Source organism: Danio rerio, chromosome 12, assembly GCF_049306965.1.
Source record: "Danio rerio strain Tuebingen ecotype United States chromosome 12, GRCz12tu, whole genome shotgun sequence".
NCBI classification, from domain to species: domain Eukaryota; kingdom Metazoa; phylum Chordata; class Actinopteri; order Cypriniformes; family Danionidae; genus Danio; species Danio rerio.
In genome coordinates this window covers 5,468,647-5,490,000 of record NC_133187.1, presented here as the reverse complement: position 1 = coordinate 5,490,000, position 21,354 = coordinate 5,468,647, and the positions used below count along the sequence as shown (strand labels likewise).

At 38.3% G+C, this 21,354-nt stretch overlaps 2 protein-coding genes across 4 annotated transcripts in view; one reads left to right on the top strand and one right to left on the bottom strand.

Moving 5' to 3' along the window:
* The window catches only part of fra10ac1 (FRA10A associated CGG repeat 1), an 855,621-nt gene that overhangs the window by 240,342 nt on the left and 593,925 nt on the right, over nt 1-21,354 (top strand). The gene's annotated exons all lie outside the window — the stretch shown is intronic.
* The window catches only part of plekhm1 (pleckstrin homology domain containing, family M (with RUN domain) member 1), a 42,529-nt gene that overhangs the window by 14,247 nt on the left and 6,928 nt on the right, over nt 1-21,354 (bottom strand). For 2 of the 3 annotated variants that reach the window (XR_012387642.1, NM_001327851.1), the window contains 5 exon segments: nt 20,551-20,639; nt 12,834-13,078; nt 6,554-7,192; nt 3,413-3,887; nt 1,669-1,837 (listed from right to left, as the gene is read on the bottom strand). Coding sequence is in view for 2 of the 3 variants with exons in the window: in NM_001327851.1 (NP_001314780.1) it covers nt 1,669-1,837; nt 3,413-3,887; nt 6,554-7,192; nt 12,834-13,078; nt 20,551-20,604 (1,582 nt within the window). In the remaining variant the exon portion in view is untranslated. 3 annotated transcript variants of the gene reach the window in all.

Here is a 21,354-nt window from a genome sequence, read left to right as displayed (position 1 = left end):
AAAGGAAATACTGTTAAAATTCCTTGTTCTGTTTAACATAATTTGGGAAATAGTTATTTTAAAAAAACTAAATTCTCAGGAGCGCTAATAATTTTGACTTCAACTGATAATCATTTAGAATAATCGCGATTACAATTATGACCAAAATAATCGTGATTATGATTTTTTCCAAAATCGAGCAGCCCTAATATGGGTGTCGCTGGGATAATTAGGTAAAAATAAATGCATGCAAGCAATGTTCTCAGCTCAAATTGTTAATATTGTGAAATATTAGACTTTCAGATACTTAAATATGTGTAAGAAAACATTGTATTGTTTAAACATCTCAATAATTGTTATATTAGTTGCTCTCTGGAGCCAGCAGAGGCTGCTAATACACCACCCTAAAGACTGTGATAAGATTTGATCTTTGACAAGAGGAAAAATACACTTGTCATTCTCTGGCTCATCCCTCAGCGGCTGCTAGAGGGATAGCGTGGCAGAACTGAAACACTGTCCAGGCTCTTCACCACTCACAAACGCAATAGGACAGCTAACCAATCACAACACAATTTAGAAAGCAGGCCTTTATAAAACCCGGAATAAGCGGAGCTACTTATGCCAGGCTGGGGAGAAAGGCATTGTAATATTGCAAATTATGTAACAGAATCATCCTTTTAAGACCGTTCAACCTTTTTAAAACAGGGACTCCTTAAAGTGATTTGCATTTTAGTAGTTCTTGTATTTCTCAGGAATCAAATCCACCTTGTTGCTCTACTATTTGAGCTATACGGATGCAAGAGCTGTTTTTAAACTTGAGCTTGAAGTTATCAGTAACAAAGGCATAGTTCATTTAAAATTGTACAGAAATATTCATGATAACATATTCATTTGTTATGTGGCTAGGGCTGTGTGATCTACATCTGGATTCATGGTGTAATTATTGTTTTTAATGAACTACTTTCTTTGAGATATAACAGAGTTTTATAGTAGGAACAAAACATACTAAGGAAGTCAATGACTATTTCCAGCATGTCTCAGTAGATCTTCTTTTGTGTTGCACAGAAGAATGAAACTCAAACAGGTTTGGAACAAGTGAGTAAATAATGACAGAATTTTCGATTTTGAATCAACTATCGTTTAAAATGGTTTGCTTAAACCCCATTGGCAAATTTGAAATATTCAGAGTTACAATCAAGTATGGAGAAATTTAAGATCCAATCTTAAGTCCCACTGCTATAGCATTTGGGAACAGATTTGATTTATTCTTGATACTTTTCTTATCTGGAACATTACATTTAAACAGGATTGCTTTGAATAATTAATAATTCTGTCTTTTATTATCACTATGACTTAGTTCACAGTTAGTTGACAGATTAGACCCAGATATGAAAAACATAACCATCATATCTGGCTTATTTGGCCATGACAGCAATGATCTTGCATAGAAATCGTGTGGCTTTCATACCATGTGGTACACGTGGAGCATTTTTAACCATTGGCAGCTTTTTTATAGGTTCTCACAGCACTTAATATCTACATGAAACCCATTAAAAGGAAGTGCAGAAATGACTGATTGTTTTTTTTAAGGTCGTTATTCTCAAAGAAGGAAGTTATAAATACAGGCAAAATTAAAGGCAACAGAATTAGGCAGACAACATGACGTTTAACATCTTTTTTCCATCTTACCGTTGTGTCTCCGGTGCACAACACTGGGAGGAGGCTGAAGCTCGTCTGCTTCACACACAGGAGACACCTGCCCGTTCATCGGAGTGACGTCAATGATGGCATAAGCTTCAGAAATACTCAAGTCTTCGGGTTTGTGGAAATCCTCCTCTGAGATCCAAGATGTAGATTTCTGAGAGACACAAATAAAACTGTTAGGCCAGTTTTTCATCTGTTAGCATCAATCCTCTAGGTGTTGACACGAATTTGGTGAGAGTTTGAATACATATCAGGTACAGCATTCGTCATTATCCTAAGGGGAAAAAAATCCTTCATTCAACTCTGTAAATGAATTTTAATATCTCTGTAAATGAATCTAATCTGTTCAATTTAATTGCTAGACTACTTATTTATATATATATATATATATATATATATATATATATATATATATATATATATATATATATATATATATATATATATATATAAAATATATATATATATATATATATATATATATATATATATATATATATATATATATATATTATATATATAAAAAGATGATCAATTTTGTTCAACTGTTTGGCTTGGGCCTAAGCCTAGCCTAGTTTAAAAGAGTTAAAATGATTATAAAAGTGAGACAGAGATAGATAAACTCACTGGTAGCATGACTTATGCCATTGTTAACACATTTCTAGCATGTTTTAACACACTGTTTACATGCTTCTAACATGATTTATAACACTGCCACATGCCAACATATGTTGTTAGCCTGTTTCTAAATAACATGTTTCTTTATAAATAAAATTGGCAAGAAATTATGAAATTTCCACCTGAGAGCTTACTGCAATTATTTGACAGGGGCCAATCTACATGTATTTCTGTTACGCTTTCTCACATGTCTTCAGAAAACAAGGTCACACTTTAAGCTGCAATCACACTGCACTTTTCTCCCCATAACAAGCTTACTATAGTGTGACCGCAGCATTATTTTAATGTACAATTTATGTTATTGACAAATCATTAAACTATTAACTACGACTCAACAGTGCTCAATAGTCTACTAATTATTCATTCATTCATTCATTTTCTTGTCGGCTTAGTCCCTTTATTAATCTGGGGTCGCCACAGCGGAATTAGCCGCAAACTTATCCAGCAAGTTCTTACTTAGCGGATGCCCTTCCAGCCGCAACCCATCTCTGGAAAACATCCACACACACACATGCACTACGGACAATTTAGTCTACCCAATTCACCTGTACCGCATGTCTTTAGACTGTGAGGGAAACCGGAGTACCCGGAGGAAACCCACGCGAATGCAGGGAGAACATGCAAACTCCACACAGAAACGCCAACTGAGCCGAGGCTCGAATCAGCGACCCAGTGACCTTCTTGCTGTGAGGCGACAGCACTACCTACTGCGCCACTGCTTCGCCCCCAGTCTACTAATTAGCTGCTTATAAATAATTAGTAGGGTACTGCTTGGGTTTAGATGTTGGGTAGGATTATGGATGTAATATAAGATCATACTTTAGAAAGTGCTAATAAACTGTTAACATCTGTTTAATAGGCAGGTAATAAATGGTGTCAATGGTTACTTATAATAAAGTGTTACCAAAACAGACTATAATACATCTTGGGATTCAAAACAATAGTTTTTAAAAGTGTTTTGTTATCATTTTTAATACAGATTCATCATCAAAGTTGATTCCGCTCATCTGTAATGCAAGTCAAGACTGATAGAAATGAAATAATCACTCACACAGGAGGAATAGAGCGAGTCTGTGGATATTTTCCTGCTGACGCTCATTGTGGTGCGTCTGCATGCAGCATGTTGAGGTGTTTCCACTGGACTAGGAGCAGCAGAAATTTCTGAAAGAACAGTGTCTTTAGGGTCAGGCGTCTCCTCAGTCTCTGTTAAAGCAGAAACTGAAGGAGGATCAACAGATGAGTCTCTGCTCTCCCTCTTCTTCTCCTTCTCTGCAGTCTCACTCACAGTATTTTTAGCTTTAAGTCTTGTGCTTTTAACTATAATCTCAGATTCTTCTATTGTTTCTTCTTTCGTCTCCACTGATATGTTCTCTACAGATTGCTCTGTGATGTGCGAGTGATGCGTGTCCTGTGCTGATGTCAGTGAGGCGTCAGGTATGTGCGTGTGCTCGTTGACAGAATGCGTGTCAGTCAGATTGTCTGGAGCTGGTATGAACACATCAATGTCCTCCTTCATCAGGCTCTCTCTGAAAACAAACAGGAGTTTACATTACTAAATTGGAATAAATTCATCATCCTATAAACAATTTTTAAGTATGGCCATCATTTTTCTGATCACAGTGACAATGAAATGCTATTAAAATACAGAATATACAGGTTTTGGATGGTAAAGAAAATAACAATTAAATAACTGACAAAATGTGTTATTAATACTTAATAAACGGCTGAATACTCGATTCTGATTGGTCAATCATGACATTGCAAGGTGCGTTATTCTGAGATAACAACCGCTTAATTGCACAGGCTCATCTAAACAATTGGCATCACCTTGGCTATCAGTGAATATGTTCAAATCTATTTACTTACATTCACATTTATACAAGTCAGCTTGTCTGTCATGGTCTGTGTTATGGTCTTTTTGGTGCCATCTTGTGAATAAATAATATGTAGGTTTGTATACACTTTATTCAGTCAGTTTCTGTCTGCCTTGTGTTTTTGACTGTATGGCGCCATCTTGTGACTGAGTAATGCTAAAGTTAGTGTATCCTCCATCAGCTGTTTAAATTTCTGTCAGCTTTGCGCCAAAATACTGAAATATTAAACTTTTACCGCTCAGAACAATGTTATGCATCTAAATTTAATGTTTTGTCGCAAGTAGGTGGTAAGTGTGGCAAGAAATTGAAAGCTGAGATTGTAAGCTGAGAGATTACTGTATTTAACAGGAGGCAATCTAGGTTGTTTTCTGTTACGTTTTCTAACGTGTCTTAAGAAAACAGGGTCACGGTTTATTTTAACAGACAATTCACGATATCAACAAATCATTAACAAACCATTAGCTAAAATTTTGAGTTCAATGGTCTACCAGTTAGCTGCTTATAAATAATTAGTAGGGTAGTGCTTGGGTTTAGGATTAAGGATGTAAAATAAGATCATACTTTATAAGTGCTGATAACAACAGCTAAACAACACAGGCTCATCTGGAAATTTGCCATTACATTGGCTGTCAGTGAATACATTCAAATCTATATACTTACATCCACATTCATATATGTCTGCTTGTCTGTCATGCTGTGGTTAGGGTTTTTTTGGCAGCATCTTGTGAATAATACGTACATCACTGCGTACATCAATGTGGCTTTTTTAACAAACATATTCAAGTGTTGTATTTCGAAGCACAACAAAATCAGTGTATTGCTCAAGTAGGCTTCTTCTACATTCAAACACATTCATATGCTATGTTTTGAACTGCATAACAATTAGGGATGCAACGATTATATATTTTGGTTGTACGATTATAGTCTGAAGAATAATCATGGTTTCACGGTTATCACCACTATTATGCATTTACTCCATTCAAAACACTACTAGTATAGAAAAATCGCAGGAAAACTGCTTCTATTTTAAAGTGTTGTTTATTGCTGCTCAGTAACCAAATACAGCACAGAATATTAATAAAAAACAAATAACAGTCCATTTCTCTCTTTGGACTTAAAAATAAATGAAAAGGTTTTTGATTTAAACATGAGTGAAATTTTACAATGAAAATGAATGACAAAACAATGAATAAATAAAAAAATAGTATTTGTCTAATGTTAATTTAAGCTATATATATTAGCTAAGAATTTAAATGAACTGTTGTTATTATCTGCAGTCAAACATCATTTCAATAATTTGCAATAATTCGTCTAACGTATCTTTTGTTTACGTTGCACTGAAAGCCACGCACAACTGTCACCGCTACAGCTTGAGATCCTTTCTACTGTGTGCACCGGGGGGCGGGAGTGAGTCGGTCCGCTCACGAGCCATGCGTGCACTACTTCCAATATGTGCACGTCTCCATTTGAAATAATGAACTTGCCTGCGAAAAAGACGCAATATGTGAATGGCCCGCTGCCATAGTTAATCCAGTGTGCATGCGTATAAGCTTGAAACTTTAAACTAGCACACAGTTGACATAACTTTGTTTAGCTGCAGCAGTTTTGTTCCATGCAAGAAGCCTTTACGATTAATTAACCGCAAGGAAATAAAGTGCGGTTAATAATGAAAACGGCTAATCATTGCATCCCTATTAACGATATCAGTGCAGTGAACAAAACGGCATTTTCTACAAACATACCCAAATGTTTTCGGCTGCCATTTGCTTAATGTCACTTGACTCACGCTCTGCTCAGCCTTCAACTGCAGCTTTGCTGTATTGAACAGATGCACGGCACTTCATAACTATAGCGGCAGTTTTTCGACTGAACTAAATTTATTTTTGTCGTCTTGGTCACACTATTTGAAGGGCCAGAATAAATTGCCTCGGGGGCCGGGTTCGGCCTGCAGGCCACCAATTGAATAGCCCTGGTGTACTCCAATAGCCGTTTCATTTTCCGTCAGCTTTGCACTTAAATACAGAAATTTTTAACTATTATGGCTCAGAACTTTGTTTTGTTGCAAGTAGCTGTGTAATAAGCAGAATAAAGTACATCCAGGAAGCATGTTTTCACAGAATAAAGCCCTCTTTTATACATCAGTGCTCTGCTTTTGCATCGGGCTGCCAATAAGCCTTCTGGGCTTTATTCTGCTATAAAAAATTAGGTTAAAACTGAAACATTACATTTAATAAATATTCGAGCAAGCATTGATATTGTGTGGGATTCTTTGTTTAACTCTAAAAGAAGGTAAATCTGTGCCTTTATCTTCTACTCACTCTGTAGCCGTGATCTTCTGCTGTTCATTGTGGTTGATCTCGGAGTCGCAGCTCCAGCGCTCCTTCTCTGGGCTCCTGAGCTCCTGGCCTTGCAGCAGACTGTCAGAGCTCAGGCTGGAGGACAGATGCGAAGACCCCGACACGGTGTCCAGACTTAGGTTTGAGGAGGTCAGCGGAGTGCTGGGATCACAGCCATCAATCTGATCTCTCCTCGTCTCCCTCTGGAGCGATTCGGGAGTCCAATCCGAGCCTCCAGAGCCGCCGGATGACTGGGACACCGTATCCCAGGACTCCTTGCGTTTGGGACCAAGATGCTGCTCGTCGGCAGGAGTTGGAGGGCAAAGACCTGCAAGGACCAGCGGCGTGTTGGTCCATTCATTGAGCACAGCAGATTTGTAGGAAAGCTGGAAGGTCAGTGAAGCCAAGCCCTGCAGGAGGGTGAGAAGCACCTCTCGGTCCTCCGGGTCCAGCAGAAGAGCCCCGGGCTGATAGTAGGTGCTCATTTTGGAGTTTTCACGAAGCAGCGAGGTCAGGTAACACTCCAGAAGCCCGTCGTTCAGCGCCAGCCGGACCCATGCTCTGCAGCGGCCCACATCAGAGTTAATGAAGCTTAGACGTTCCAGTTCTTGAACTACATCCCTAGAGGAGAAAGAGAGTTGATAGGCTTATGATGGAACCAAATTTTCTTGTTGCATTTAATTGCTAAAGTGTTTATCATGGTATAGAGCAGTGGTTCTCAAACTTTTTTCATCAAGTACCACCTCAGAAAAAAATTGTCTCTCCAAGTACCATCAAAATGAGCAGTATTGAAATACATTAGCGTAGTAGGCCCAGGAAAGCAGCTACAACTCTGCACAGTTAAAAAAAAAACGTGGCAGATTACCTTAGAAACATAGGCTATATGTCATATGGCATATTATATAAATCATTTTTGATAAATTTTGAAATGTGTGTAGCATGTACATGACATATTTCATTCTTCCGTGTACCACTAGAAGGAAGCCTACGCACCACTAGTGGTACACGTACCACAGTTTGAGAACCACTGATATAGACCATTTTAATGTGGTCATGTCATTGGCCCATGATGATTTCCTGCTTGTTACCTATGTCATAACTGTAACCGTACGTTCACACCGAAAGCGGCGAGAGCATCCAAGGTCGCTCTGGCCGCCCTGGCGACAACGCTGTCTGCCTTCAGCTCCGACGGCGAGAGCGTCAAAACTAGCTACATTAATCTCGTATTTAAAGGAGCCGTTGCAGCATATCAGTTACATTCCTGCATAAAACATGTTTCTAGCGTGGAAATGTTGCACACTTCTTATCAAACTCATATAACAATGGAAGATCAAGTTGCGAATGATGTAGCTTTGCTCTTTTTATCCAATATGTGTCCATATGTCTGAAATATCCTGAAGCAGAATTACTGTTTTGTACTGTCACATCGCGTGAGATTCCCGCTTTAAGCTTTTTTAATGAACATCAGTAACTCACCATTAAGTTATTTAATGCATGTTTCTGTAAGAAAACATTGTAAATATTTGTAAATCCGGCGACTGCAATCATCAAACCCTTGGGAACAACTGTTGTCAGAACCAAAGTTCACAGGTCTGTGTTCTCTGAACTCCCATTAAGCGGTGGACGTCTTCTTTCTGATTGCTTGCCGCCGAACCGCGTCATAGCTCATTACCATAAAGTTGACTTGATTTTAACTCTACTTAATGCCCACGCCGGAGAAGACGTGCCGCGCTGCTCCTCGCCGCCGGCTCTCATTGAAAATGAATGACTTCCGGCTACTTTGACGCTCTCACTGCTTTCGGCGTGAGCGTACGGTAACACGAGGCAACTAAAACTAAAGCGTACTAGTGTAAACGGGGCCTTAGTGTACTTAGTGCATTCCTTTGTTGTATACATGTTCAGAGTAAACTAAAACAAACTGCTAAATAATTCTAAGGTAATATAGGAAACACTTTAGAATAAAGTCTCATTAGTAAATGTTAGTTAACAGATTTAGATCAACAGTGAGAACAAATACTCTTTTGGTGTGGAAGGATGTTAAAAAAAAATGTATTCATCCCAAATAAGTTGTGTTCCTATAAAGCTATTATGCTTATTTATTGGCCTTTTGACTTGGAGATCAAGAGGAGTGTTGGAATTGGGTCGCCTATTCAATGAGTTAAGACAGGAATTAAAGTATTCCCAGTAAAGATTTTTATAAATTCCTACAAATTTGACACTTTTTAGTTACAGTTAAAAGAAGGTAATATACAATTTGATTTTATTGAAATACAAAAACAGTTTTTTTCTTCATGCATGCTTAAAAAAAGACCTCTGAATTATATACATTGCTGTCTAATACTGGTCATTCAACCTTTGATATGGGAATAGAATTTGAGGTCTATTTTTAGTTATGACGAGTGGATCTGCCTGCTCAAATATCTATCCCAAAAGTACTTCAATTTCGGTTCATGAACAAAATTGTAGTTCTCCTCCATAAAATATTTACCAATTGTTCCCAGCTATGTTTCAAATGTAAGTTAGACACTGGCACAGTGATGCATCTATTTTCGGATTGTGACAAAATCAAAAAGTACTGGAAAGAAATTCACAAAAATGATTCAAAAAATAATTGGAAAGACTTTTGCTTTGTTTCCAAAGGTATACCTTCTGAATTGTACATTGGAACAGTGTCTTGGTCATGAGAAAGAATGAGTATTACATTTTAGTATATACTTGGCTAAAAAAATGTATATTATTATTAATCAACTGCACAGATACCTTCAGTCAATATGTGTAGTCAGGCAATCAACACAATTGCACCACGCTGTTTAAATAGCAAATGCATTTGCACTCATATGTGCACCTATAGGCGTTCTAGTCTAAAAAAGGAGGTGTGTTAAGGTGCATTGCTGGTGCGTTGCTATTTTGAGGAACTAGAATAGACCGTTCAAAAGACCAGCTTTTATTAAAAATAAGCTCAGATTTGCCCACCTGTCAGGTTTTAGACTATATGGGGCACAGCATGTGTATCTGGAAATAACTCAGTTTTTTTGAGCACACTTTGTTATTATTGTTCATTTATTCGTTTGCTGGAAATTGAAACTGAATTTAGAAATAGTTTTGAAACAAATCTTTGAGCTTAACAAACTAAATTAATTATGTAGGCTAATATATTTCTGTTTATTCCCAAAACACACCCATAACTCATTAAGAGAATAAGCTCAACCCTGTTAGACCATGCGCCATAGCACAAAGCATGTTTTCCTGTCTTTAAAATAGCAAAAGTGCATTCGGACAGGCCCTTAATGCTTTGCGCCATGCGCTGTGGACTTTGCGCATGGATCGTCAAAATAGAGCTCTAGGTCTTTCTAAATTTGTTTTATAATCTTCTTTTATTTTTGTCTTTGCTTTGAAGCCTTTGTATGCATTTGTTAGAATGTCTAACAAAGAACTGCTGTACTTGTTGTTACGAGATACCAGTACCACTGTTGTTCTGTTGAAAAATAAATTATTAAATAATATTAAAAAAAAAAAAATGATCAAAAGAGAGAAAATCCAGATATTTTCACACTCAATGTGACAGGATTCCAGTGACAAGCAATATAGCTGTCTGCACCAAACATGGAGACACAACAGAAACATTTATATAAGGCCCTTCAGAAGCACAGAGGATTGCACTGCACTCCCAATGAAATATACAAAATACAAAACCTTATTGAACCTCTTTAACCTTAAACTGTAAAAACCTCTAAAACACGGTTCTGACTTTTACTTTCAAACCTTTTGCTAGTTATTTTGTTAAGATCTGTGGTAAACTATCTGCTTCTGCTTTCAGTATGCCAATAAATGTCACATATGTGGTGTTGAAACTCACACTGATAGCATTTAACACTGTAAAATAGTGCAAGAAACATACTAAAAGCACAATCAACAGCTGAGGTAATCTTTATTGTAGTTTTGGGACGTTTCTGTGAAAATGGTTTCTAAAAATGTAAAATTATGATAAAATGTGTTTATGGTTTAGTGACCCAAAAGTTTATCTAAAGTGAAAATTGCTTTTAGGAGGCCAAATGAACCGCACTTACATTGAGATTTTATAGATGTAAAGGTTTGCATTGTGATGTGCATCATACTGCCACACATTCCCCACACTAAACTGAAGTATAAATATGAAACTGTGTCATTATCAACGGACTTCCTCATTGACTCAACGCTCAGTAAGAAGCATAAAACTGGCCTTATTAAGCTGAACTGCACTGAAAACGTGAGTCAAGGGCCTTAGAGAACCGAGCGAATGAGTGTCACTTGACTCTTGCCCATAGCCTTTGGAGCAAATTACTAAAGCACATGATTAAACTAATCCTACAGGCTTGTCAAAACCCTCACAGAGTCTCCCGGGCATGCCTCTCTGTTTCCAAACTGGTGACATGTTGATCATCTGGAAAGACTTTTGAGGTTAAAATTATTCGGAAGCACAAAAAAAAAAAAGTGTAGGAACGATTTCAGAACGAGTGGCAGTATATTATAATCCATTAGGCTTATGAATGAATCTATTTACTTTATACTAAATTATACTAACCCACTAAGTGTTAGTGCATTTCCTTCTGAGTGTTTGTAAGATGTTTTTTCTAATGATATTACTATAAAATGGTCGCTTTTGTCTGTTGTGATTGGTCTCGGTTTACATTGTGCACTCCTGCATTTCAATACAAACATGGCCAAATGCAACTCACCAAGACGTAGATTCCTACGGTCTATGTGTATTGGTGGTTTGTCAAGCCCACTCCCCTGCACGATATTTAAAAAATCTGATATTGCAATTGTAACCTCGACCAGTCCTACACCCCCAAACCAAGTTGGGATCGAACCGGTGACTCTTCTCACGGGAGTCGGCTACTCTTATAAGGAGGCTAACACTAGAGCACCTTTTGGAGGTCAGAGGAGTAAAGGAGTTTACCTGTATAGCAGTTGACTAGCTGGCCTCTGTTAGACTCACGCCCCTAATGCCGAATTCGGACTGCATGATTTTCAAAGTAGTCTAGTCACAGATGTTGTCACACTGCATGACTATCTGGGTTAGCTTTCTGTTGGTGCTGTGTTTACACTGTAGAATGGATCGGGGACAAGGGGTTTCACATTGCACGAACACATTGCATTGCTTGTCCAGACTATGTCTCACAACCAAACAAACACTAGAAGTAACATGGAAACAATGCGAGGTCATGTAATATATCTTTCGTTATTTTATCTTTTGCTTTAGAAAATGCACTTATTTTGCTCACCTGACTAGTAACGAACAATTAGCATTTCTTGTTTATTTTCAACCAGAACACATTTTACACGGCATGATTTGAACCACTGACAGCCCCAGATATTTAGCATGCCAAATATCTCATGGGTGTCTGCGACCATCTTCGATTTTCTCAGTTTGCGTCATTGATAGTTCACATTGTGTGATTGTCACTCATGTGAATGAGCACCGATTTGCTTGTAATTTCAGGTATTTGTTGGTATTTCTCAAAACCTATTGGCGAGTCCAAATTGGGGATAAAATCATGCAGTCTGAACTCGCCATAAGCCTCACTCCCATCAGGATCACGGCATCAATGCAACCCCTATAGGTCCTACAGCACCCAACCTTCTCCAAGATCGAGATCAAACCAGTGAAGCATTGGTGTCGGTTGACCACGGCATCTGTCATTAGCTGGCCTTCATTACACAATATTTAGAGTTTTTGTGATATATATTGCGATATGAATAAGGGGGCGGAGGTTAAATCATTGATTTAGATTGGTTGGGGAGAATTTGTAAGGGTGTGAATCATCTGTAAAAATAATAAACAAATTGCAAGCAAGAATAATTACAAAAGAGCAAAAATAAACAGTGCTTTAAGGTTTTCCGGAGAGTCAAACAGTATTCAGGTACAGACCATGAATATTTAAATGTAAAATAAAAGTGTAAAGTCTTCATTATCTTAATAATTCAGTAAAATTCTTCAACGAAGCTACAGAAAGTTAAAGTTTCAGTCTGTTATGGTTATACTTTGCAATGACTTCACAAATCTCATGTCTTCTCAATTGTTGATCAACTGTAATCCCAAATCAACATTGCGTATTCTGCAATGTGACTATTGTGGACACACACATTGATGCCGAAACGATATATTGCGCAGCCAAAGTGTGAAGCACACTAAGAATTGCACAATATGTCCAATAACCAGTGCAAACTTTCTTATCATGCACACTATTGAAACTGATTCATAGTCTCGTCTCTGGCCCACCTGTGGGTGACAGTCTTCAACAGAGCCCAGAAGACTGGCTGAGGCAGCGCTCCTCGAGATCCTCCTTTGCGCACTTGACCTCCATCAGATCGGATGAACTTACTCTTGATTCCATGGATGAAAACCGCCTCCAAAGCACAGCACAGCAGGTTTGCTTCTAGATCCTCACTGGTGACCGCCGTGTCTGTGGTGATGTAGCGCTTCTGCAGGGCTTTTAATGTATGTGCGATCTTGCCCTTGATCCACTGCAGGGTACAGAGAGAGAGAGAGAGAGAGATTTTTGAATTTTTTGCCGTATCAGCTTCTATGGACATTTCATTGCAAAACCAGATCAAATTTACAACCTTTTATAAATGTCACTTTTCTATAATAAAAAATATAGATATAAAAAAATATCAACTGCCATAAAAAAAAACTGTCAAAAACGTTCACATTCAGGATTCACATTTTAAAATATTTCCTTTAAAGCATAGGCCTCATACTCGATTCCTGGAGGGCTGCAGCTCTGCACAGTTTTGCTCCAACCCTAATCAAACACAGCTGATCCAAACAATCAAGGTGTTCAGAACTACTAGAGACTATTAAGCAGGTGTGAGTTGGAGGTGTTTGGAGCTAAACTATGCAGAGCTGCGGCCTTTCAGGAATCAAGTTTGAAACCCATGCTTTAAAGTCTTTTTAGATAAACATCAGTGTCTGAGAACACTAAAAATAGGGCAGTCCAAAAGTGTACGTGGTACACTATGTACAGTTGCCTTGAACCGCGCTGAAGCAAGCACCTCCCGTCTCCCCTGTAGTCCTGCACTCACATTGCATCCGAGCCTGAGCACGCTTACGTCATCAATGATGCGCTGTTCAGTATAACAGCGCTCTCGCTCAGCACAGTGAAGTTTTAGTTATATAGTTTTAGTCGTTTGAACACCACCTGAGACCGATTCAGAGCACTCACACTTCACAAACGAACGGGCAAACGTGCCTGGGCATGGTTCGGATAGCATAGTGCGAGTGCACCAATGGTTCAGTTGGCCGGCCCTGGCCCAGTTGGAAGAGGTGTGCCAGAGCGCAGTTCACTTGGGTTGGGTTTGGCTTGTAGTATAAGTGCAAAACGCAACTGAGATGCGACGTCACTTTTAGGGGACTGTTTCATATAAATGTATTATTCATTCTTACTGTTCAATGAACGCAAACTCGTAGTTTATTAAAGATGCAAACCCCTCGCTGCATATCAGCTACACCTTCAGGAAACCTCCTAATACCTGCAGCCCGAGGACTTTTATGATAATTTGAGTGTCAAAAGCGGCTGATCTGTTCGTGTTTGACTACGTGTCACTCGATCTCAAACAAGTCAAAATAATACAAAACGATATAACTAAAGCAATCTCCACTGTGCTGAGTGAGAGCGCTTCTCTTCATGTTAAACTGAACAGTCGCATCATCGATGATGTAAGCGTGCTCAGGCCCAGTATGTAAAAACAAAATGTGAGTGCTGGCCGAGTGGAAGAGGGGATGGGGGACAATCGCGCTTTGGCACAGTTCAAGGCAACTGTATCCTAATATGAGTGCGCCCTTAGAGTTGACATAAAGGGATAGTGCAGGGTACACAAGTCTGGAAATACCTTATGCTGCAGTCACGCCAGACACGGCAGGCGCATCAAGCGTGAGTGATTTACATCTTAAGTCAATGCAAGCGCGCGAATAGACAAACTGCGGCGCGATACGCGGCGCGAATGACGCAAATGGCGCGGGGCGAATTGAGCGTTAACGAGCATTTCGCGCGAATCTCTCGAATTCGAAAATCTGAACTTTAGCGTACATTCGCGCCGCGTTAACCAATCAGAAGCTTGCTCTTGTGGGGGCGTGATTGTGACGTAGAACCTGTTGTCGGTCTTCCGAGGGAAATCCTCCAGCCTTCACCGACAACAGTTCATCAAACTCGGCTTGGCTCAGTCAGATGCACCGCTGAAAGCCTCTGTCAGCCAGGTTAAGTTTCTGGAGGAGTTTATGAGCTCACAGAGCTGGATGCACCTCTGAAAGAATGTAGTGGACTCAGACACGACCCTAAACGTATCGACGCTGTTTTTCAGTCTTCATAAAGCACATAAACACTGTTATTTTCTTCATAAAATCCTTGTTAGCCTTTTAGCTATGAAGCTAGAGTCTTCGGGCAGACAGAAACCCTGCCCATCACGCGAATCCGTGTCTGTTCTGAAGTGAATTTGACACGCGAATGAAGCGGGGTTTGACGCACGTACAAAGCGAGTAAACTCAAATGTTCACGCGGCTATTTACACGCAAATAGCGCAATTTATCCGTGCGTTCCGCTTCTGGTGTGAACACAGCATTAGGCTTTTGAGATCAGCACTCAGAGATCAGCACTACACTGAACAGATAAATTCCTTTGGACTACAGGGAAATTCGACATCTTTACCTTTGTAATGCCTATGTGAAGTTTTTGTGCAAGTGCGCCCTCTAGTGTCCAGTATGAATGAAACTGATATTACATTACACAACACTATTTAGCAAACAAAAATAGAAACAATACTCCTTTTCCACTAAATAGGTTTATACTAATGTCATGAAATGAATGTAAACAGCTGAAACAATGGAATTCCCCTTTGCTAACATTATTAATAATTCAAATGGCATTTCATTGGACACAAGCAGACTATAGCTTTGTGTAAAGCACACGGTGCATTTACCAGAAAACACATTGATGTATTATGAAGTCCACATCACCCATCCCTAGTGGAAATACTAGGATAGTCGATAGTTATTGATTCAATGATACAGCAAGCTGACTCCATTTCAACCAAGTCAAAATCAATAATTTAACCTTAAATACCTCTTTAGTTCAATATCTTGCACAATATTGTACTGTATCACATAAACTACTTGTACAGTCTGCCTTAGATTATGTGTTAACTATATGTATCCTTACATTACAGAATGTTATCTATGTATAGGTTTACGATTGCTTTTACATTTAGTGTTGGTTTTATTAATGTTTATATATGTAACACTATAATCCTTTGAGACACAAAATTTCATTCCACTTTATTTAAAACCAAAGCTTATAGGAGTGTAATTTAAGACTGGCTATCGGATAGTTGTATGATCATGACATTTAGGTCAGCAGACTGAATCTACAAAAATACAACAAAAACAAGTTTACAGAAGCAGTGGAGAAGGCTTTGTGCCGCCTCTTGAGGACCTGAAACAAGAGTGCAGAACGGACATGCCATGTGAATGTGAGCAATACCTACAGACAGACTGTCACCTGACGTCAGCTGACTGACTAGTGCATATGAGCCAAAGCACTGACAAATCAGAGCGCTAGAAATTCAGCATGGCAACCTTTTGAATAAGTCAAATGACATGTAAAACCCAGCAGTCATGATGAAATGAGCCCAAGACGACTACAAACCAAACCACTGAGCGTGTGTTTAAGGGTTGATCATGATAAGCACAAAATCTTTGACGAATGAGGAAACTCTGACCCTGATTAGATCTAGTTGTGCATGTATAAGAGGCACAAAATGCACAGAAGAGCGTTCACTTTTCAGTTCAGTTCAGAATACACATAATATATGATCTTTAAACCTTAAAGTTAGAACTGAAATGATCACTCTCACCTTGAGTTTTCAGATTAAATAACTTTATAAATGGCATTTTAGAACAAAAATTATTCCTGTCCACATTGGCGATTCACCAAGCATTTCTGAAAAGATCTCCGTCCACACTGTACCACTGAGAACGCACATCACGTCACCACACACACACAAACAAGCATGCTGCAGCATATGCACACATCTGAGCTCCAGCAGTCAGCGGGTGCTTTGAGCACAAAACCCCAGAGAGCAGTGCACGTTGGACAGTTTATCAAGAATGTACTGCTGGATGGCGTCTCACTATAGTTGTTAAACGTGTTATTTAATTAAACTGGTCTCTAACGACTCTTCTGTCTTTTGAATCTATCAGGTAACGTGTCACAGCGTCAGTACAATGCTTTAATCCTTCGCCTTCACGCTTGTACTTGGTAATTTTAGCGAAAATGCCGTTGGTTGATTCCTGTTGGTTGTGCACAGTGCTTAATTTATACATTGAGTTCCCGGAACAGATCGGGCTTACAGATGCGGCATGTTACCAGAGCAGGGAGAGGTAACGGATTGTTTGAAAGTAAAGCCTGTGGAGGTGGGCGGGGACATGGTGTAGGGTTGTGTCATGGATGAAAGTGAAGAGTGGGGAGGGGTGGTGTCACGGACGAAGGGGAAGAGCGAGGGGTGGGGGCATGGTGGCAGGTTTTGTCACGAATGAAAGTGAAAACCAGGGGGGATTGTCACAGCCGAAAATCACGCGGAGTGTGTGAGAAGCGGGACCGGTTAAATGAGGTGCCTAATCAGATTTCACAGGTGCCAGACCCGGCTTGTTCTGGCACAAATTAAACCCTGGTTGTGCACCTTTTTTACCAACCAAATTTGTTGATGCCATTGTAACGACAGATCACTCTGCTTATTCATGTCAGAGTCCTGCGGAAAAAAAGATTGACAGTTGGTAATTTGTGTGTAACTTTAATCTTTATTTATTTATGATTTGGTTATGGGAAAAACAAACACCTTGCGGGTCAGGTAGTTGAAACGGTTGGCTACAATTAATTAATATGTTTTGAATTAATTAATTATTCATAAATAATTGATTTACCACCGCCTATGACGATGATGCCATCGTCCATCGCAATGTTTCACATTAGATATCGTACGATGCCAAATTGGTCGACATCACACAACACTATTGTAAGCTTAAACAAATAATCTAAAAATAAATTAAAAATACTAAATGTGAAAAAATAGCAAATGATTTAAGATTTATTTAAAATAACAAACTGATTTATCAGATAAAAATAATATTTATTTGTAAGCCTGAATTAAAAATAAATAAAGTAAAAATAAATAAATGAATAAAGGATAAAATAATAAATAAGGATAATAATAAAAGGGTAACCTATGAATTGAGAGTTTATACTCTAAAAACCTAAATTATTTATTAACTATTGGTTTATTTTGCGTTTATGTGTGGAGTTTGCATGTTCTCCCTGCTTTCGCGTGGGTTTCCTCCGGGTGCTCCGGTTTCCCCCACAGTCTAAACACATGCTTTACAGGTGAATTGGGTAGGCTAAATCGTCTGTAGTGTATGAGTGTGTGTGTGTGGATGTTTCCCGGAGATGGCTTGTGGCTGGAAGGCCATCCGCTGCGTAAAACTTTCTGGATAAGTTGGCAGTTCATTCCGCTGTGGCGACCCCGGATTAATAAAGGGACTAAGCCGACAAGAAAATGAATGAATGAATGAATGAATGAATGGCTTATTTTGCTGCTTTTATCTTCTTTTTTGAGGATGAAATGTTGTAAGGATGTATGTAATTATGCAGTAAACTTTCGCAGCAGACGACGCATGTGTAAAAGTATATTGGGTCTGTACATTGCAGCTGATAATCAAAGATCAAAACGACTCGACTGAGGAATTGTTGTACCTTTATTAACTCAACAAGAAATTTCCATCAACAAAATTGAGGCCAGTTAAAACGCTGAGTGACTGGTGACTTTGGAAAAACCACTAACCACAGCGGATAGAAAGCGAAAGTTGATGTCCAAAAACTATAAAGCTGATCATCTAATAATGTTAACGAAAGTGAATTAAAAAAAAAATCAGATGTGTCCAAATACTGAATCACTGCATTAAGTATCCTTGTAGTGTAAATGCAGCAATGCAGCTTGACATAGAAGTTCTAGTAAATTAAAACTGCGTCAGTTTTTTACTGAACCTGAAGAGTTTCATTCACATAGCCTTTGTCTTGCTTTAGTTCTGTAAAAAAAATAAAAATTAATATAAAGTATTACAGGATTGCTGATAACAGCAGGTCTTAAACATATAAAGAGGAAATAGCCAGAGAGAAAAGCATATCTCTTGTGCGGAACTTCTCAAATGAATGCAAAAGTTGTCTGGTTTCCATTCTGTATGTGTGGTCTGACAGCTTCAAGACAACATGCAAACTGAGCTATCTTTTCAACTCATTTGCATAAAAGTAACAGCGTCAAATTCCTTACAGGCTTCTGTTGGTCTCACAACGTCTTGTTGCAACCAGTTAAAACTTTTATAATGGTATATGTAGTATCACAATGTTGATCTAAGCTGCAAAAAAGATTACCAGTTATAACAACACAGGCGTATTGTTTTATTGTATATGCATCTTCAGAGTAAACAAATGTTCATTCATTCCATTTCCTAAGGCTTAGTCCCTTTATTCATGAGGAATTGCCACAGCAGAATGAACCGCCAACTTATCCAGCATATGTTTTACAAAGCGGATGCCCTTCCAGCTGCAACCCAGTACTGGGAAACACCCATACACTCTCATTAACACTCATACACGATAAGATTAATAAAAGCTTTTGTAGTTTTTATTCTGAGTTTATGTACATATAAAAGGTCGCAGTATATTCAATCAATATTTCAGCTTGATTCATAAGCCTGATTGGCAGCACAGTGGGTAGTGCTGTCGCCTCACAGCAAGAAGGTGGCTGGTTCGAGCCTCGGCTGGGTCAGTTGGCATTTCTGTGTGGAGTTTGCATGTTCTCTCTGTGTTGGTGTGGGTTTCCTCCACAAGTCCAAAGACATGCGGTACAAGTGAATTGGGTAGACAAAGTTGTGCGTAGTGTAGGAGTGTGAATGAGTTTGTATGGTGTTTTCCAGCAATGGAAGGGCATTCGTTGCGTGAAACATATACTAGATAATTTGGCGGTTCATTCCGCTGTGGCGACCCCAGATTAATAGAGAATCAGCCGAAAATAAAATAAATGAATAAATGAATGAATGAATAGGCCTGATAAATGTCAAAATATTAATGTTTGAAATCTTAAGATAACCCAGTCTCCAATCATGAGGCGCTGTTATGAACACCACTGCAAATACAACGAGAATATTCTCTAAAAGCACTCTTTAAAAGCTTAAATATACAATTTGTATGAAAATATAATTAATATAGAACACACAGCATTCTGAAGGTCATATATCAATGTTCGTTATTACGATATGCAGTTGAAGTCAGAATTATTAGCTCCTGAAATTTTTTTTTGCACCAATCCATGTTAAACAGAAAGTTTTTTTTTTCTAAACATTAATAAACATAATAGTTTTAATAATTTTATAATAGTTATAATATTTTCTAATAATTTATTTTCTTTATTTTCTTTGCTTAAAGTGACATTTAAAGGCTTAACTGAGTTATTTAGGCAAATCATTGTATAATGATGGTTTGTTCTGTAAGAAAATATTAAGACAAAATGTTGACCTAAAAATGTTTTTAAGAAATGAAAAACTAGAGGAAATAAACCAAATAAGACTTTCTCCAGAAGAAAAAATATTATAGGAAATACTGTGAAAAATTCCTTGCTCCGTTAAACATCATTTGGGAAATATTTGAATGAGAAGAAAAAAAAAAAAAATCACAGGAGGTTTAATAATTTTGGTGTACCTCTAATAAGCTTTATCTTTCATTAAATGACACCCAACTTCAATTTAAACTTAATAAAGTTTCCTTGAACAGATTAAGCTTCCCGCAAGTGAACTGAGCTTTAGCTAGAACCTGCTCAGCAAGCTTTCAAGAGTTGCCATCAATGACCATGTAACATTCCCAAATCGAAACGAAAAAGATGAGGAAGTAACAAACCTGTTTAACATCTTTAGCGTCTGGGCCGCTCTCAGGTGTTTGGGTGGCCAGCATGGCTCCTCTAGCTGTGATTATTTCCACTTCACACACTGCAAAACAGCCAGACAAATCCAAATAGAGGAAATCAGGAGAGTTGCAACATTTTGCAATTCATGCAGTGTCTAAAGACTGTAACATTCCCACATTACTTCCAAATTTCAGAAGTTTCAAAATCTATAACTTTTGCTTGATTTGGCCAAAAGAGTGCTTCTGTTTTAACCCAAAGTACAAGATATGATGAATAAAACAGGTATTTTACACAAATTTGTACATAGAGACAAAATCTTCCCTCAGAACACATACACAAAATGAAATATAAACATAAAATCAATCAATAGGTACATTAACCCTTGTGTACTGTTCAAATGTACTACTATATTATTATGTTCATGGTTGTTTAAGCCTCATTGACTTCTATTATAATGACATTTTTAATGGCAAAGTACTGTCAGCATATAATCATGCATTCGTTTTTGCTGGTTTTCCCTGTTGGGAACAGGTAAACTTGTCATTTTTACTGTTGATAATCAGTTGGCAGCATTAACCCTTTAGCCGGGCCTGTGCAAAAAAAACTCTGACTTTCAATTGGAGTTCTACAAAGTAAATCAGCAGATTATAGTGTGTGTGTGCCTAAATACTACTATGATTTTTGTGTTCTGAGAGTTGAGCTCCTTATCTAATTTTCTGAAACATCAAGATAAGTGTTAAAGATCTCTCCCACAAGCACATGACAAATGTCAATGTCACTATAAATGGACGTCAATG